The 14,438-nt window shown below is 39.7% G+C and overlaps 1 protein-coding gene across 1 annotated transcript in view; it reads left to right on the top strand.

Moving 5' to 3' along the window:
* The window catches only part of VPS13B (vacuolar protein sorting 13 homolog B (yeast)), a 512,836-nt gene that overhangs the window by 37,705 nt on the left and 460,693 nt on the right, over positions 1 to 14,438 (top strand). Inside the window, exons 4-7 of the mRNA XM_015405853.1 lie at positions 4,727 to 4,844; positions 5,694 to 5,861; positions 8,380 to 8,561; positions 12,987 to 13,161. Of these exons, the coding sequence (XP_015261339.1) occupies positions 4,727 to 4,844; positions 5,694 to 5,861; positions 8,380 to 8,561; positions 12,987 to 13,161 (643 nt within the window). The remainder of the gene's footprint in view (positions 1 to 4,726; positions 4,845 to 5,693; positions 5,862 to 8,379; positions 8,562 to 12,986; positions 13,162 to 14,438) is intronic.

Below are 14,438 nucleotides of genomic sequence, written 5' to 3'. Positions count from 1 at the left end.
ATAATTGCTTAGGAACCAACTAGTTCTGTACAGTAGCCCCATGCACTGATTAGTATTCCCAGGGTAATCCTTTTTGAAGTAGGGATAATTTTGAATTTGTCGTGCCTGTTGATTCAACCCCAAATCCTCATTTTAATTGTACTTCTCCTCTGTGCAACCCCCCCAGACTATTTTTACTAGACTTTAACCATTTTCTGTTTGCTGCATTGAAGCTACAATTTTTGCAACATTATTGGTACATCGATCAGTGAATCCTTGTGTGCATCAATAATATATATTGACTACACTACAAGTATATAAAGACTACATAAATTGCATATAAATACTGTAGAATATACAAATGAATCTACCAGTGCAAGAACAAATCGAAACTAAACCCTGAAAAGACAGGTAATGCAAGTTGGGAAGAAGGAGATCTATAAGGACATTGTTCTCCCTACTTTTGATGGAGTTCAGCTGACCCTTGCTGACTCAGTTAAAAGCCTTGGGGTCATAGTGGATCCCACATTATTGAAGCAAGTTAGTGCAGCTGCAAAAAAGGCTTTTTACTCACTTAGCCTAGCCCGTAAGATGTCTCCTTACCTTGATATTGCTGATCCGGCCACCTGGATGCACGCCAAGGCAACATCAAGACTCGACTACAGTAATGCACTGTACATTGGTCTCCCATCAAAATAAACGTGGAAATGCCAACTGGCCCAGAATACTGCAGCTCGGCTATTAATGGGAGCTAGATAGAGCATGCATATTGCCCCATTCTGCAGATGCTCCATTGGCTGTCCATTTGTTACCAGGCTCAGTTTAAGATACTGATTGTCACATACGAAGCCCTTCATGGCCTTGATCCCTGTTATTTGCAGGACTGCCTCTCTCCCTTTGCTTCGCCATAACTTTGCTGATGTCAGCAGGGGCTTCTGCAGGTGCCAGTGGGCAAAATCAACGACTATCCATATACACGCTTTCTCCTTTGTTGCTCCCCCCTTGTGGAATGGAAATCAGGAAATCTCCCATTGTTCTGGCTCTCTGCAAACTATACAAAGCCAAACAGTTCAAGAGGGCTTTTCTGTGCAGGTGATAGGGTTGCATGGTACAGAATGCTTCACAAACTTATTTGGATGAATGATTGGGACTGTGGTTTATGCTGCTGTGGATAGTTTATTGCAAATACGACCCTGTTATGTAATTTCTGCACCACTTAATGTGTCATGTGAATGCTCCGGTTCTTTCTGGTGGTTCTTGACTTGTAAGATCCTAATGCATTGGCTATTGAATGTCCAATTTTTTCGATTGTACCAACTCCATATGTGTAAGTCCCAGTGAGAAAAGTGGACTGTAAGTAACGTAAATATATAAAAATAATGAAAAGTGCAGAACCAAAGCCAGTGACAAGTATATAATCTAATGTAATAAAATGAAATAGGCAACATTTTTCTCATTCCTAATTTGAAGTCTCTGCCTATAACATGAAACCTTGTGATTTATATTTTTAGTAAACTAGCAAACTGTTCAAGCTTTTAAATAGGCCTTGCAGTCTTTGATATTATTTTTGGCTGCACTTTAACAGAAATAATCTTGTTTTTAGTTATTTGAAATGTAATCCAGCATTTTTCATTTAACGCTAAGCACTTTAAAATGCTATTTTCCTCTGCTCTTGGCACATGAAGGAAGTACTAGGGGCTAATCTTGTCACCTAGGCATTAGGACTCACTTGGCCCCCAGCCAGATTGATGAAGTGATGGTTTCTGCCTACTCTTCACTGTGCTCTGTTGCCAGCTCTTCCCCTTTCAGGGAAAGATAGGTAGGTCGGGAAATTTACATGATAAATGGATTAGGACAAGGGAAGGTGAAAGTGAGTGAAGGGGTTTTTTTTTACTCAAGTTCTTCTATTTTACTGATGAGATCTTTCATGAGTCTTCAGAATTATTTCAGGAAATTATTTCAGAATCATTTCAGGACTATTTTGTACTGACAGATCAACAACGCAAGATGCTATGTATAATATATTAGTGACTCATATCAACCTACTATCCATATTTAAGATGGCTGTCTTTTTACAAGTTGTAGTTGCTGCTGTTCATATCTGCTTGTCCTTAGTTACTTCTCTGTGGCCAGCTTGGATAGTTTATTTGGGATCTGTGATGTGCATTGGGGTGAACAGAAATACACTAATATAACATCCAGTCTCTTCTATGCAGTACACTTATCCACTAGTTCAAGAACTAGACTGACGTTCATTGAAGATGGCCCATGTCTGTTGATCATCTGCTAACTAAGTTATGTAGGACCTTCTGATGGATACTGAAATTCTTTCATAGAATGGAAGACTAGGTTAACCTTGGTTTGATGGCTTGTAGTATTTATTTTGCTTATTTCTTATGCTCTTAAGCTGGAATGCACATTAGATACATCTTAATGGTTAAAGACTTCCTGGGTATGTATTTATGTTACAAACGCAATCCAGAGGGATTCTGTTAGAACACTTCTGAATATGGTCGTGGTGTTTTTACAGATCGAAGGCATTGCCACCAAATTGATGCCATACTAATACACTGGCTGTAATAACCTGAACAGGGTCCAGGATAGTCTTAAATTTAGCAGATTACAGTACAAAAAGCCTGTAGAAGAGACAGGAATCCATGTGTGTGCTTGCTAGGTGTGCAGGGGCCACCACTGATCTCTTTTGGGTGACCACCTACCTTTGTTTGTCAAGCCTGGTGTGCCCTGCAATTTCCTCATGCATTCCAGAAGAAGACTCTCATTTCATGATAGATGGGAGAGACAGATCTTGATGTTCTCCCATGTTTTTTGATATATGTAGACTTGGGAGAAGGGCAGTCTCTGTGTTTCAGTTCTACATCAGGATTTGGGAAGATTCTAGGAAGCAGTGAGATGCTTACTCCATCCCAGTGTTTCCATAACCCAGTCTGAAATAAGAGACTGACCACTTTCTTCATTCAAATCCTCCATGTTTTATTTATTTATACAATAATTTTAACTAAATAGCCTTTATTTATGTAAGCTCAGTAATGTAATTAAATATTATATATTACAGATTCCCCTGAAGAAGCCTCTTGGCGAAATGCATAGGGCATCTTGGGAATTCTAACTGAGTAATAAAATGCATTTTTACTTTATTTTGCACCATTGGCCTTGGCCTTATTTTCCGTCTCTTAGTGACTGGTGTGGCCCTTTAATTTTCTCCTTGTTCATCCAAATCCTCCGCATGAATCAGAGAAGCTGGAAAAGGTGTGTGGCCAGTGATAAACACAAGTAATATCTGGCTGTCAGAGCTAGCTAAAATGTATGTTTCCTTGGGAAGGAAGAATAAAAACGGAAGTTTGTATATGCTCCCTGCTGAGAGTATCAAGGAATTACACAATAACACAGCCTGCGGAAAGTATAGTTTATTGATGTACTTAAATAGCTGATTTTTTCCTTGAAGCTACCTGGTGACGATTACTAGGTGAAAATATTTTTTTCCTGCTTATGGGAATCCTGGGATGTATAACAAAGATAAAGAAAATGCAATTGTTTTCAAACAGCTTCAGCCCTCACAGTTGTGTTTACAGAGCAACTGAGTAAATGCTTAAGCAAAATGCATCCTGAAACACTTACAGAGAAACTTCATAATTCTTTAAGATTTCGATACCTACTATCTTAATTGAGTCTTTAGGAATAATTTGTTTACCTATTGAAACTCTGTTTTTGTTATAAAATGTATTAATATTGGAATTAATAGAATGATTTTTTAAAATGGAAAACCATAATTTGAATTTCTTAAGCTTGAAAATGTTTGTCATATAGTGTGACCTAGATTTATTAGGGCTGTAGTAGTTTTAGTGCATTTTGGCTGGGAAGCTTGTCATGACATCAGTGTGATCTCTATGCAACGTGTGATTTCAGTGGGTTCCAGCATTAAATATTTTCATAATTATGCTAGTTTTGGCAGTTAACTTGGAACTTTTTCACATCTCTTTAATGAACATGTTTTATTTCTGGTCTTATGAGGCAGCCACATATGTTTCAAAAATTAATTGTGTGTTTTCAAAGTTAACATTGAACAGAAATATGTGTGACTGCAGATTTCTTTGACATAAAAAGATCTAAATAGTGACATAGTTCTTGTAAGGTCATGGCCACATGGTCGTCTTCCAGTAATTAAACTCCGAATTTTGTTTTACAATAATATTAGTGGCTGTTTATTTTAAAAATACTCATTTTGAGAGGTTTTGATTCAATCTTTTGACTTTTTAAATACACTTAAGTTTATGTTCCCAAGAATGAGTGTATTAACTTAGATGTTCCATATAAATAACACTATTTCTTACCATTAAGAAAGCATCTTCATACCTCTGCAAAAAATGAATGCCCAGACAGATATGAATATATGTAAAAGATTACTGCTTTTTACTACATTACGTATTTTACTAAGGGGAAAAAATGACTGTTCACTCCAGTGTTAATGTATAATTCTGGTAAGATTCTGTATAATTCTGTATTGATATAGTATCCCTTATTGTAAGCACCAGCAGGTAAAAAAAATATAGGGTGTGTGTGTGTCTGTGGTTTGAGAAACAAACCGAAAGCTCTTTGGTTATCTGGATCTTAATCTATATTTGTTCACTCGTGCTGTAGTTTCAAAGTGGATAAACTGGCCTAGTTGTCAAACGGCTTGCCTTTCTTTCCCCTGATGGAGTTCATGATGAGTATTTGTTACAATTTATAGGATGACCATGAAAGCTGTGGCTCCAGTTCGACGACTCGTAGCACCACAGAAAGTATAAAGGCATCAGTGAGACCACGAAGAATTCAACAGACTACTCCTGATCCTGATTTGCCACCAGGTAGTTATATAAATTGGGCCTTGTTATTAAACAATAAATATAATAAAGTAAAAGGCATAACTACATTCAGTTTTGACTTGGGGAAACTTATCCTTTCCTAAACAAAACTCCTGTAGCCACTTTAATACCAAACATTTCCCCTTCATGTGTCTCTTCTCCAGAATCAGGAACAAAATAAGCCCTTTGAATAAAAGTAGTGCAGAAAGAATAGTTTTCAGTATAATTACTGGAGATCACTCCAGGCTTGGAAAACCAATGCTCCATCATTTTTTTGTTGGGGCATTTACGTGAAAATGGATATTAAGGGTATAATCTTTTACAGTAAGCTTGAGTTATCAAATTTATGCGTCTTAAATCCTTTGCTTACTTTGTGTTTGTTTCTGCTGCGGGAGAGGAAGAAGGGCACATGGACTGCTTCTGCACTGATGCTTCCTGGTAGTGGGGATCACCTTGTTGGTGTTGCGTGATACATGCAGCACTGTCTACTTTCTGTTGGTTGCTGGGGCAACAGCTAATGTCCACTGGCAACTGGGTTACCCACGTACAAATTGGAAAACTGTGTTTTGCAACTTTATATGGATCAATTTGTAGTATTTGTTACTGCTTTCTGTTTATATTGTTAAAATGAAAAATGGAGGAGTTTAAAAAGTTACTGCTTTACCCACCTGTGCACTATTTAGTAGATGCATATAAGCGATGTGATAGAGTCTGTGTACTTTTGTTTATTAAGTGAGTCAGATTTTCAGTGAGTACGATTGTCTTATGTTGCTGGATTTAGTGAATCCAGTTCTCTGTTTTACAGTGGAGTTTCCAAACAAAGGACTGAATAATTCCATGTTTCTTTTTTAGGCTATGTACAGAGTTTAATTTGGCGTGTTGTTAACAATGTCAACATTGTCATCAATAATCTTATACTCAAATATGTCGAGGATGACATTGTTCTTTCAGTCAATATCACTTCAGCAGAATGTTACACAGTGGATGAATTTTGGGATCGGGCATTTATGGATATATCAGGTAAGCAGTCTGTTGAATTTTAAGTGATATTATTGAATAGGCACATTTCTAGAAGACTGTACAGGAGGAATTGGTGAAATGAAAGCAGAGAAGAAAGAGAAGATGAACCAAGGAGAAACTGACCTGTTGAGTAGGTTTGTTCAAATTCTGAAGAGAGTTTAGTTCTGGGCTCCTGTTGTTTTCGACTTAGAATGAAAGATGGTGCACAGGGAAGCTAGGAGCTTGAGTTTCTGCACAGGCTTGTTGAAATAAATACCCTCTGGTAGGATAAACTAACTTTTCACTAGTATGGTCTCCCCAGTGTTTCATGGATCACTTCGGAATATGTTGTTGTGGGAGGTCTATCTTTGAAGAGAACCAGCATAATATAGTGATTTCAGGTTAGGGCTAGGGAGAGCCAGATTTAAATCCTCATTCAGCCATGAAGATCCCTGGGTGGCCTTGAGCCAGCTGCTCTCTCACAGCCTAACCTATCTCAAAGGGTTGTTGTGAGGATAAAATGGAGGTAATAAAAACTATTTATAACCACTTCAGCTCTTTGGAGGAAGACCCGGGTAAAAATGTAACAGACAGATTTATGGTCCTTTTTAATGTTTGTGATGATGTATAAGATGTATAAGAATGGGAGGGTGTATAATGTTTTCCCTTTTAACATATTAAAAACTGGGACTGAAACTTTTTTGATGGCTTTTATTACATTTTATAATAACTCCACAGGGAGAAAGGCCCTGCAGGTGGATTTTTCACTGTCTCTTTATAGCATCAGCCATGGTGGTGTTCCAGTTTGCCTGGACGCAGTGGGGCAGGGGACACAGTATTCTACCAGAAGGTGGTGCTGGAGATTATGTCACAGTTCAATGGTTTTTGACTTGTGGGTTCTGCAAGGCTCCATGCGGGCTCCCATGCTATTCAGCATCTACATGAAACCATTGGATGAGGTTCTGTAGAAATCTGTTGCCAAAATGTGTACAGCCCTCAGTTTCTCCCCTCGCTTGATAAAATCTTAGGGAAGCAGGTGTGAACTTGAACCCATGTTAGAATTCAGTGGTAAATTGGATAAGGGTGAACAAACTGAAATTTATTCTAGGCAAAACGGAAGTATTGACGGTTGGGAATCTGTCTGATCCTAGAGTGGGGATTAGATGGCATTGTGTATTCCCATAAAATGCAGTTTTTCAGCTTAAAGGGTGGGTGGCTGCTCTTGGATCTGGTCCTTGTCCTGGATACCCATCTGATAATGATAGCTAAGAGTGCTTTTTAAGAGGTTAATGTTTTGCCAGTCCCATTTTTTATGTGTCTTGTGCCATTTAAATTGCTGGATCCATTGTAATTTTTCATAAAGATGCAGCAACAGTAATACGTGCCTTAATGACATCTAGGTTAGATTACAGTAGCTTGGTTGGTGTTGTGCTGGCTTTGGGAAGTGTTTGGAAAGCTACTGCTGGCTCAAAATGCAGTCAACAGAATGTTGACTTGAGTGGGCCTCTTGAAACAAATAATGCCATCTTTGCAACATCGTCATTGGCTCCCAGTTGGTTTCTGGACCTAGTTCAAAGTACTCAATGGCCCCGGTCACACGAGCAGGAAACCGCGGGGGGGAAGCGTGGCAGTGTGCCCCAGGGCAAACTAAGGCGCCATTACCTGACCAGACCTCCCGTGGCGGTACCGTGGCGGTACCGTGGAGGTCCCGTGGGAAGGGAGAGGTGTCGATCGCAGCACAATCCCGCGCGCAAAAACGAAGCGCGCGAATCGGCAAACTGGATAGTTTTTTTTCCTGTACAGCACGACTGCGCATGCTCCGTAGGGTGCTTTTGCGCATCCACGAAGACCTGGGGGAAAAAACTTTTTCGCAAGGACGGGAACATGGGCGGGCGCCGGATGCCACCGGAAACGCGATCAGACGCCCGCCCTTGCCCCGCGGTTTCCGGATACTAGTACCTCCGAGGTACTAGTATTTTGCTGCGCAGTTTCAGTGGGAAGCCTCGTTTGAGCCACGGGAGGGCTACGCTTCCCAGACGTACCGGTGAGATCGCGTCCGGAAACTCCGCATGTCTTCCGTCTGACTAGGGTGGCTAATGTTCCGTGTGACTGCAGCCAATGTACATTAAGAACTGCCTTCTTCCATATAAACCTGTCTGTTCTTTTAAGATCTTTGTGCCAACTTTATTGTGTCTGAGGTATGATCAGTCATTATGCAGGGGAGGACGTTCTCATCAGTGGCACTGAAGTTATGGGATCTATCTTTCCAGATAATTCTGATGTGCCCCATCTTCATTGCTCCATTGGATGCAAAGCAAAAGTTGTTTTATTCCAGGAGGTGTATTACATCTGTATTGCACTTCTACCAGTGGTTTTCTTTTGGTTTGCTTCTACTTTACTTATTGTTTTGCTGTTTCTTGGTTATTGTCGTATCCTCTTTATATTATGAACAGTCTTTGCGAATTTCTTTTCAAAAGGTGGGACACAAATATGAATAAATATAAATAAATTAAACTGTCTAATATCTTTCTTTTTCAAGCAACGGATATGGTACTAAGGAAGGTGATCAATTTTTCTGACTGCACTGTTTGCTTAGACAAGAGGAATGCCAGTGGCAAAATTGAGTTTTATCAAGATCCCCTGCTTTACAAGTGTTCATTCAGGACTCGTCTACACTTCACTTATGATAATCTTAATTCAAAGATGCCATCTATTATTAAAGTAAGTACATTGCTAGATTTGTTTCAGATTTCCTGTGTGAATAACTTAATATATACCCTGAGGGGGAAAAGGGGATCTTGGATAAGGGATGAATTTTTATTCTGTCTTTCAGAAGACCATTCATTTCTGAACACCAGGTTTGAAAACAGTTTTATTGTGGTCAGTAACCAGGATCTTGGCCTGGATCCCTTGGAGAATTTCCACAGATGGAAGGATTGCTGCCTGTGGAATGTGGCTTTCTTGGTTCCTGCTGCAGCCCCAAATGCCCCCTCCCATGGGGCTTCTTGGAGAACTCTCAGGAACATCATTTCAGGGGACGTTTTGAGCTACAGCAGGAAAGGGGGCGAGAAAGTTGTGGTCTGTAGGTGGACACACGTGACTGGACCCAAGCCGTCAGATTCCATGAATAGTAACCTAGCTGCTGGGAACACATTTGTGATGTATGGTTTGGCACTTTACATCAGTCAGACTGTTTTCTCCCCTCGCATCATTAGTTTATTTACTCTTTGATATTTTGCATTGTTCAGCTTAACCCTTTCAGATATTTCCATTGGTAATAGGAAGCTAATGGGTTATTATACTCAAAAGGAAGTGAAAATTTCACTTAATATCCATGGTGGTATATGATAGCCCCTCAAAACCGGTACACTGAATATATTTCAAGATTTATTTATTTGTTATTTTCAATTTATATCCCACCTTGCCGGGGAACTGGCTCAAGTTGGCGAACATACAACAGTTAAAATACAATAAAACACAGTTCATAAATGCAATCCGATAAAATTCCACATAAAACAATATATGAGTAAAATACAGATCAGTATAGATGGCGGCCATGGTGGTATATGATAGCCCCTCAAAACCGGTACACTGAATATATTTCAAGATTTATTTATTTGTTATTTTCAATTTATATCCCACCTTGCCGGGGAACTGGCTCAAGTTGGCGAACAAGCATTTAAAAGCAATAAAACAGTAAATACAATAAATATACATAAACAGCTACCTAACATCATGAAATTCTAACAAGAACAATGCAAATGGTAGTGTTGGAAGATCAGTCTGCAGTTCCTTTTTAAGACAGGTGTGTACTGTGGACATTTAACCTGTTTTTGAATTTAGTTGGAAAAGGCTGAGTAGCTTTGTAATCTATTTCAGGAATGTTTCCTGATGTGTGGATGTTGATGTGGAAATTTATTGAGACCATTAATGTCATATGCTGTGCAGACCATTGTTTGCATATACATTCATGCTGTAATGTGTGGTCGCAGGTTCACAGTACAGGCTACCAATTAATTATTAGATACTTAAAACCTGTTTCTCTGTCTCCCCCCAAAAGTTAACTGTCTAGATTTGATGTTTAGAGTATGCAGAGAAGACTGTGACAGGTGGCTTTGTCTTCAAAGATGACACTGCATAGCCAATGGGTGTCCCAACCCCGAAAAGCTGTTGACAGACAAGGATAGGCTGTGGGTAGGCAATGGGAATGGGTGAAGTTTATTCTCTTGGAGACGTGTTGGGGGCTAGCTTTCCAAGCCATGCTAGTGATCAGATCCACTGCTGGCTCAAGTATCAGGCTCATTGCCAAGGCAAAAGGGGAGGGGTGAGTTATGAAGGTGTCACAAGAAACAGGAGTAAGGGTGTGAGGTCGCTACAGGTTGCCGTGATGGACAAAAGCGGCACTCCCTGTTTGAATCTCATTGCACAGAGAAGAACTGGGAACAGTCACAAGGAAGCCCAGGGTATAACGGAACTTTCTCCTTTGCCATACTGGGGCCCCTGGGAAAGCCCTGAAAGTGGCCAGACCTAATTGTTTTGCCATGCAGAGTTTACAAACAGTTCCTTCTAATCTAGAAGGCAGTTGACTTGGCATTTTTTACTGTGTTCATTGTGTCCATATTGGCCTGTAATACAAGATTTATATTCTTTAAACTTCTGGTTTGGCTATGTACTTCGGGATTTGAATACCACCATATAATGGTGTGCACTTCTCGTCAGATCACTTATGTTGGCAGATCTTTGAATTGTCTTGCTTTTCTCGGCTTGTCTACAAATATTCTATCTGTGCAGTAGTTCTAAAATTATTGGAAAGAATGGTTATTTTCAGATAACAATGTTCATTAGTTTTCATAGTATAAATGAGTCCTTGTATAGAATCATAATTGACATAAGCCATGATATGTTAAAGGCATTCTTCTATTCAATGCTTGTTGAGTGCAAGCTGAATGCTACATTTTGCTCCTCCCCTTTTAAAAGTTGCCAAGTTCTTGTTTTTAATTTAGGACTGAAGTACAGCCATGGTCTTGATCGTCAAGGTTAATGCCAAGAAAGCAAATTTTTCATGGCAGAATTGCAAACTTCTGACAGCATATAATGGAAACATTGACACAGTGTTCACCACTGTCAATTGGTATTGTGGTTGTAATAATGAAAACTTTGCTTTCTTTTAGTTCATTATTTACAGAGACAGTTTTAACGAATTCTGGGTTAGCATAAAATGTATGTCAGATTAATTGCTCAGATTAATGTAATTACATTGTAAATATATAAATTTGCTAATCTTTGTTAGTAGCCATTGATATAGTAGTTATTGATATAACTCTGAAATTCTCTCAAAAAATGTGGACATCATTGCTAACTTTGGCAGTGTTGTATAGTGGTTAAAATCATCAGACTACCTGGGTTTGAACCCCCACTCTGTTATGAAGGCTTGCTGGGTGACGTTGGGCCAGTCTCAGCCTAACTTATACTCAGCATAACCTAACTAATAGGGTTGTTTAGAGAATAAAGTGGAGTAGGGGAGAATGTTGTAAGTCACTTTGGATTCCCATAGGGGAGAAAAGTGGGGTGTAAATGAAGTAAAATTAAAATAAATAAATTTCAGTTTGCCTTGGATCATTATCAGGGTTCCACAAAAGCGCTCACCAAATTGAGGAATGACTTAAAACAACTTTAATTTGAAGAACAGTTTAAAATTTTTTGTACAGCAATCTCCAAACCTCTTTCTATAAGGAATTGAGGTCATGTGATTTTAGGGCAAGTCTTCAAATTATCACTACCATAACACTGTAAAATAAGGCAATGTCTCTAAAATTATGTCAGTACATATTCCTCTTAAATTACAAAGTGAAATAACAAACAAACAAAACAAACAGACAAAAACATTTTGAAATTACATAATAAAAATGCTATCTATAAAAATATTTAGCAGTTAAAACTAATTCATACTTCTGTTAGCGGAATGCTTCAGTATTGGTTCATTGTATCTTATGATGGTCACATTCTTCTTGTTTTCATATATTGTTAGTTGACTGAAACCAGTGACTTCTGGGATAACTGTTTTATCACAATGGTTACAACACAAGTTACCACTACTGACAATTTAGATCACATAAGACCTTGGACATTTGTGTTCTGTAACTATCCCTTTTTGATCATGCATGCAAGTGGATTAAATTTTTGTGTCACCTTGGTCCACTGGTTTACGTTTTGGAACACCATAGGCATACTTGTCAATATATATTTTTTGTTTCAGCTTGTAAGTTCACCATTTTCCTGAGAATTTCATTATTATTGCCAAATATGTATGCAATCAACCTGAAAACCAACTAACTTAAGATTGGCTGTATTGGAAAGAACACAACACATTTGGAAGAAGAGAATAATCTATTTGGTTTGGATTTTCATGATGAAAATTCCTCCATTGTGCAAAATTGAATTATGCTTTCTGAACAGTTGTATTTCATTATCCTTTACCATTTTTAGTGTGTGCTACTTTTTGTTATAAAATCAAATTCTACTTATTTTTCTTAAAATCCAAAGCATTGCTGTTTGGCAGATTTCCTAATTGTGATAACTTTCCCCCCAGTAAAATAACTGTAGAATGAGCTAGATAAAGTCATGGACTTTTAAATCTCATGTCACTGTGAGACCAGTATATCCTTAATTTTCCTGTTGGAGTCACCAGGACTTCTAAATACTTCAGCTTTTCTGGAGCATGGAGTTATTATGTGTTGTTGAATAGGTTTGCTTGTTCTAGTTTGCTTTTTAGTATTTGCAGAGCTATTCTGATTATTGGTGTCAATGTCCCAGTGCCAGGTGAGTTTGATGTCTGAGGTTGTTGCTGTGTTTCTGTGAGTGTGATTAGACCTTGTGGAGAGGTGTCCAGTTCTGTCACTCTCTTCAGGCTTTTAGTCTTGGTTGTGAAGATGGCATGAAGTGGCTTTTAAGGGCTCCACAGGACTGGTAGAGAAAAGGTGGTCTCTGTGCCGGTGAATTTGGAGACCTGATCGCAGCAAGGCCTACTGAATATGACAGTTTATATAGTTCAGCTGTAAGGTGACATATACAGAATTCTGAAGAACCATGATTGCTGTGAAGAAAAAGCTATAACAATCTTGTTTGTGTTATTCTCTGTTCTTGCAGATTCATACTTTAGTTGAAAGTTTGAAGCTGTCCATTACTGACCAACAACTCCCTATGTTTATTCGCATAATGCAACTTGGGATTGCACTGTACTATGGAGAAATAGGCAGCTTTAAAGATGGAGAAAGTGAAGACTTGGTTTGCCACACTAAAGATGTCTTGGGGAATATCTCAGGTAAATGTAAATTGTACTCCCTTATATTTCCTCTAAGAGTATTTTAAAAAACTATGGTCTGGGAGCTTCTGTGTAAATGCCACTGTGGAGAATGGCCCTTTACCCCACAATTTTCGCCTAAAGTTTACTGTATCTGGCCTGTCTTGCAGGGTTGTTGTAATGTCCATCTCTCAGGGGTAGTAAGATGCTAGGAGCAAATTAGTGGGCTGTAAACTGACTCCCAGCTAAGGACAATCAAGCCAATGGACATGCAAATATTAAAGGAGGGAAAAATCACACCCCACCAGAGAGGGAGAAAAGGATAGCTAGGTCACCCTCCTGTGTCCAACAGGAAGAGACAATCTCCACTGGCAGTTGGCACAGATTGGCAGTTCCCTAGACACAAGAGGGAAGCTCTCTCTTCCCAGGCTCTCTTGCACTGCTCACATCTCTAGACTCATGCTGGCTGGTATGAAGGACTTCAGTTAATCTGTATATAGTCACACAATGGGAAGAAGCCCAAACTTCGAACTCAAGGTAATGGAACTTCTCTTTAGGATTGTATCTCCAAGAGTTAAGTGCCTGTTCGTTTAATTACATAGGTTAGGGACTAGCCTAGTCAGGTGAGACAGATTGCTGTTTGCAGTTTTATTTCCCAACTTTTGCTCAGTTTTGCTGCCTGTAAGTAATCTGGAGTGTGCTTGACTCTTTTGTTAAACCTTGATAATTTGAACCCTAGAAGCCTGATATCGGTACCCTACCTATACAATATCGTCTCCCAACCACGTAACCAAAGGGGAAGTAAGGGCAGGGGGTAAGATGATCCCTTCATCCTCAAGAGTGTGTGATGGTGTCCTTCTGGAGCTTGGCAGAGTGAGGTGGTGAATACAGAAAGGAAGAGGAGTCAGCACGAGGCTCCAGAGGCATAGAGGGCTGGGGTCTACTACCATAGCCACATATTCTACCAATTGAGTGTGGGGAGGTGGCAACTCAGGAACTGGTTGATCTGGGAAAACAGGCAAATTCAGCAAGTAATGAACTAATTATTCAAGGTATTCTTTTGATACTCTGTGAACTGCCTCGCTTCAGAGCGGGGGGGGAGAGAGACTGGCGAGGCCCGGCGGCTGCAAGCCGCAGGCCTCGCTCTGAAGGGGGGGAAGAGAGAGAGCGGTGAGGCCTGGCAGTCGCGGGCCTCACTTCAGAGGCGGCGGCGGCGGGAAGACTGCCGAGGCCTGGAGGCTGCAAGCCGTGCGGGCCTCGCTTTGGGAGGGGAGAGAGAGAGAGAGACTGGCGAGACA

The sequence above is a fragment of the Gekko japonicus genome, unplaced genomic scaffold, assembly GCF_001447785.1.
Source record: "Gekko japonicus isolate JY-2015 unplaced genomic scaffold, Gekko_japonicus_V1.1 scaffold232, whole genome shotgun sequence".
In the NCBI taxonomy this organism is placed as follows: Eukaryota; Metazoa; Chordata; class Lepidosauria; order Squamata; family Gekkonidae; genus Gekko; species Gekko japonicus.
The sequence above is the reverse complement of the archived record's forward strand: the minus strand, read 5'-3'. Positions and strand labels throughout refer to the sequence as shown.